Source organism: Rutidosis leptorrhynchoides, chromosome 3 (genome assembly GCF_046630445.1).
Source record: "Rutidosis leptorrhynchoides isolate AG116_Rl617_1_P2 chromosome 3, CSIRO_AGI_Rlap_v1, whole genome shotgun sequence".
Taxonomy (NCBI): Eukaryota; Viridiplantae; Streptophyta; class Magnoliopsida; order Asterales; family Asteraceae; genus Rutidosis; species Rutidosis leptorrhynchoides.
This window is the reverse complement of record NC_092335.1, coordinates 570,023,498-570,028,665: the sequence shown is the minus strand read 5'-3', so window position 1 is coordinate 570,028,665 and position 5,168 is coordinate 570,023,498. Positions and strand designations below refer to the sequence as shown.

The following is a 5,168-nucleotide window of genomic DNA, read 5'->3' as shown; positions in this document are numbered from 1 at the left end:
AACGGTATACGCTCACTAGAATGATGGGGGACGAGGAAAATACTGATTATGATGATGATGATGATGATGATGATGATGATGATGATGATGATGATGATGATGATGATGATGATGATGAAGAAGGATGTTCTTGCTCGAAAAATTGATGATGACGAAATCTTACTCTGGAATCCAATTCATCAGGCTCGGTTGTAGGTCCATTGGTACTGTAATTTTGTGATGATATAAAGTAGTTAAGTAGTTGTGGCCGTGTTTGTTGTTGGGGTGTTTTTTGGGTTGAGCATAGTTTGTAGGTTCTTTCGTGTTGTAATCTTCTGGTGAGTTTCGCGTAGTTGGTAGCTGTGATCGTGTTAGTCATTTGTCTTTTTTTTCTGCAAATTTTTTTCCAGCTTCTTGCTAGTTTCTATTTCATTTATGAAGTTCACCTTAAAAAAATATTACAATGTGTCTTAATGATCTCAACAATTGAAATTTTTTTTCCCTTTTAAGGCATTGGATAGTTTCTTTTAAATAATTTCCCGAATATAACAATGACAAATCCTTATTAATAAAAATATTACAACTTTTTCCTCAACGTATTGACAAATTCGTTTGCTTAAATTTTGAGTTTATTTATTGTTAATAATCTGAGTACAACTTTATTTGTCACATATAAAATTGCATAAATTATTTGGTATTAGGAAATTGCATAAATTATTATTGGTATTGACTTAAAGTAATTCATTTGGCAATAAAAAAATTACATCTAAACGTTTAAATAAAAAAATGTCCACAGTTGAAACTTATATTAGTAACTGTAAAGCTTCTTGAAATGCATTCCAACTTTCATAAATAATTACAACCACTCAAATATTAGATGGAAAAATTAAAACAAGAAAAATAACGTAGAAGGAAAAAAAAAAAAAAAAAAAAAAAAAAAAAGTAAAAATAAAAGCTTGGGCCAATAGTAACAAGGCTTCTTTTATTTAACCTTGAGCAACTTAATTTTGGCTGCCCAAAAGAACAGTTTGGATACTTGATATTCAGTTTCTTGTATAATAACCACGAAAACTTGGAATTGTGCTCATGAATTTTTCTAACACTTGGGGTAATCACTAGGAGGTGGTCTAATTGTCTCTTTTGGTCCTTTACCATTATCCACAACAAATGCCATTTTAAGTCCCCATGTTGTATGTACTTCCAAATGACAATGCATAAACCATACACCTACAAAATCAAAATAATGAAACAAACAATTTTTAGAACATCAAAAAATTTAACAAGTAATAATGAAGTATAAAGTGTTAAGTAACATTATGTACCAGGATTATCAGCTTTGAATCTGATAGCGGTCCAACCGCCCGCTGGGACACCAACAGTGTTTCGTTCAACAGGGTCCACAAGATTGAACTTTTTTCGATCGGTAACAGGGTTATAATTACCGATCCCTCTTCCAACAACAAAAAAGTTGAACCCGTGCAAATGAAGCGGGTGACTCTCGGGTGTGAGCATCCCCGTGTCTTGTAACACAAGTTCCACCGTGTCATTATACGCAAGTCTATACAACTTTGTACCTTTCTTCGTTGCAAGATTATTCGGTTGTGTGCCCGTGTAATTGTACGGCATCAATGGCTTTCCGGGGAAGTCGTCGGTGAACACTCCACTTATATTAAAATAATGTGCTTGTAAAAGCGCAGTTTTTGGCATAATAAACGTTACATTGTTAATGCTAGCCACGACCCTACTACCATTTACACAAGTTGAGCACGGGTTGATCCCAAGCCCGACGGTAAACAATAAGGAATGATCGATTTTCAATGGAACGTTTGCAGGGTATTTTGCAGAGTTTAAGGCTCTTAACGAGTTTATAAAACTGTTAGCCACTGGAGTTGCATTTTGAGGTGGTGGAGCAACTAGTTTAGTAACAGATGAAGAAAGTGTACCGGTATAATGTAAAGAAGCAGTTGCAGTTACATTATCAACTGCAATTGGGGCGTCCATAAACGGTGAAACTGCAACTAAATACTTGCCGGCTTTTTTAGTAGCATTAACAAGTACATTAGTGGTTTGTCCTGGTGCGATTAGAACGGTGTCTGTGGTAAATGGTTTAACGTACGTTGCATCAACTTCAACAACCGTGAGTTTATGCCCCGCGATTCTGAAAAATAGCTCTTCGTTTAGTGCGGCATTGATGATTCTTAGCATGTATGTTTTTCCTTGATCCACTGGTACTTTGAACCCACCTTAATCATACAACAAATTTGATTAATTTAGCTGAAGTTAATTCCATAAATGAATAATTAGCAATTTAGCATAGCAAGTATGATCAGCATTGTAGTAAACACAAAATCAACACGTTTTATAATGGTTATAAATGGATTTGGGTGCAAATTTTTGGAAGGGGTTGAAACGGGCCGGGTCAGATTTACCCATATCATCTTTGTTCTTTATAAAACTTTTATAGAATATGTTTACTTTTAATTTGTACTTTTTTTGGAAGAATAAACACACCACTCTTTTTGTCCACGACGGGACTCGAACTCACAACCTTGATACTGCTTGGCCAGAAGCCCTTTGGTTATATTGTTAAACGGGCCGGGCTGGGCCTGTGATTGACAGATGTATAAAGTAAAAGGGTCAAAAAATTTGTACCATTAGCCACACAACTCGAGAGAGGGCCGGGATTTCCATTGATGGTGTGAGCATCCGAGACATTTGGTGCTCGGCCCAGTTTTTGTGCTTGATTAATCACCGCTTCGGTATCAGATTTCCACCATTCTCCTACAATTCGCAAAAGATCACTTTCATGACTCGAACCCATGGGCCGCATTAAATTGATAAAATAAAGAAGACCTTACCCAATACAACCACAACTTCCTTATGAGGCTTGGGGTAGGGGTAAGGAATCCCAAGCTTAGGCAAAATCACAATTGCACCGTGAACCGTGGCCCTTAGCCATAAAATGTGTGCGTGCCACCAAAGGGTTCCTCTTTGTCCGGTTAGCTTGAACTTATACACATAGGTCCCTTTTGGCTGAATTGGGCATTGTGTTATATAAGCAGGGCCATCAGCCCAACCCGTCCTTAGTTGTCGCACTCCATGCCTATGGCATCACAAAACACATCATTAGAATTCTAACTTTATAATGCAAAACGTTACACAGAACAAAGAAAGTTAATTATATATATTTACTTACCAATGGATGCTAACATTATATTTAACATGGTTGACAACCTTGATCATTACTGTATCATCTTCCCTAGCAACGATAGTGGGACCAGGGAAACGACCATTAACCGTCACAATAGGCTTACTTTCGCATAATTTTGTCGTATTCTTCATCACCACCTGCATATAATATAATCCATCAAACCATGCACAAAAACTTTCAGTTAATTAATTAACTACTTATATATATGTAAGTAAATAAAGACTTGAAGTCTCTTATTTGCAATGCTCATAATTATGTAAAATTTTGAGCATAACACAATAACAAAAACTTATTTCACAAATTAATGCATTATTGCATTTCTAAAGAAGCACATTAAGATAGGACAAAATGACACGAACATTGAACTTGTAATGACGAATTCGTCCTTCCACGGATGAAGGAAATGTGGATGCAACAAAAACCATCGCAACAATCACAAACTGCAACCATGTTTTGATGTCCATCTCTATTGTTTTTGATGTTTTCAGTTTATTTGTGTTATATGGTGGTTGAAGATAGAACACAAAGCTTATAAAGGGAAGTGGCTAGCTTTGCTCAAATGTCCCTTTTATCCTGTTAGGTGGAGAGAGTAGGCACAACGTTTATTTTAGTTGGTTTTAGAAACTATTTCACCTTACAAATACATATGAAAATGAAAAAGGATTTGGTAATATATCTAGCTATTACTATATTTTACTTTACTGCTACACAAAGTAGTTGTGTGACAACTAACTTTTATACCCTAAGCTACGTATTGCCCTTCTCTTTTGACACATGCACATCAGCATATCGATATGTACATATGTACTATATATATGTGTGTATTTATGTACCTATATATGTGATATGTGATTATATATATACATGTACATGTATATCTAAATGCAAATATACATATATGTATATATATGTACAACATGTTGCGAGTCCATAGAATGCAATATGCATTGTAGTGTAACACATATTAACGTAATCAGTCCTTTTTAAATGGTATGGTGCAGCTCAATGTTCAATAAATTTACCTATAACCTTGATTAGTCGAAGTTGCTAGATATCTTGAATACATTTTTGAACATTAATATAAACTAGAAAAAATTCGACCGCGCGTTGCTGCGGTTGTATTCAACGCGCGGTCGAATTTGGATATATGTTGTTTGGTACCTAATATATCTAATAGGTTGAGTTGTTTATTGTACGTGTATGTATATGTATGAAATATAGCCTGAAATATTTAGTGTTTTTTTAACGATGTCCGTTTCGCGCATAGTTAGTCCCGTTGTGTTCGTTAGATTTTTTCTAGTTGAACAATGATTTCGGAAAAATTTAGCTCGCACCGAGCGAGAAGATAGAGTCCGTTAAAAATTCGGGTGGAATTATTTTCTTTTATTTTAATAAAATTATGTATTTACGCTTTCTACTCCTTAAAAAGTGTAAAGTTGAGGAACCGTTGTTTAAATTGAGCCAAATTTGAGGGATCGTTTGTAGTTTGAACGCAAACTCAAAACGACAATAAAAAATAACTGAAACTACAACTTTTGCCATGTACTTTAGTATACAGGGGTACGCCATGTACTTTAGTATACATGGATAATAATTAATTTAATTGATAATTAATGCTCCATATTGGGGTGTAAACAGAGAAAATTTTCTTTTCCCCAAAAAAAAAAAAAGAGAATTTTCTGACTTGGACAAACTTGCATATTTGATTAGTTTATTAAACATTTCAAATATTCACTTATGATGAAAATATACACGTGCTTGAATATACTTTTATTGTTGACAAATTTTTTTTTTTTTTTTTTTTTGAAACGGCGGTTTAAGAATAACTGACGGGTCTGAACGTGATGTCGGAACTCACCTACCGGATCATTTTTTCTGAACAAACCACTTACTGTCCTGCCCGTTAGGAGGAAAACCCCACAATGAATCGATACGGGCATCGTGTGTGGTAAAACCCCTCGGGTGAGGCTCAAACGCA

The 5,168-nt window shown here is 35.1% G+C and overlaps 1 protein-coding gene across 1 annotated transcript; it reads right to left on the bottom strand.

Moving 5' to 3' along the window:
- Positions 1-916: 916 nt before the first annotated feature.
- On the bottom strand, positions 917-3,672 carry LOC139898638 (laccase-4-like). Its single transcript, XM_071881390.1, has 6 exons — positions 3,550-3,672; positions 3,176-3,327; positions 2,838-3,082; positions 2,632-2,760; positions 1,302-2,222; positions 917-1,206 (listed from the first exon to the last, which is right to left on the bottom strand). The coding sequence occupies exons 1-6, from the start codon at positions 3,652-3,654 to the stop codon at positions 1,076-1,078; spliced, it is 1,683 nt and encodes a 560-aa protein (XP_071737491.1). The 5' UTR covers positions 3,655-3,672; the 3' UTR covers positions 917-1,075.
- Between the last annotated feature and the right edge of the window lie 1,496 nt (positions 3,673-5,168).

Coding starts and splice junctions, on each gene's coding strand:
- LOC139898638 (XM_071881390.1), bottom strand. CDS start 3,654: ATGGACATCAAAACATGGTTGCAGTTTGTGATTGTTGCGATGGTTTTT. Junction 3,083..3,175: donor TATAATGTTAGCATCCATTG/GTAAGTAAATAT, acceptor GTGATGCCATAG/GCATGGAGTGCGACAACTAA. Junction 1,207..1,301: donor ATTCAAAGCTGATAATCCTG/GTACATAATGTT, acceptor TTGATTTTGTAG/GTGTATGGTTTATGCATTGT.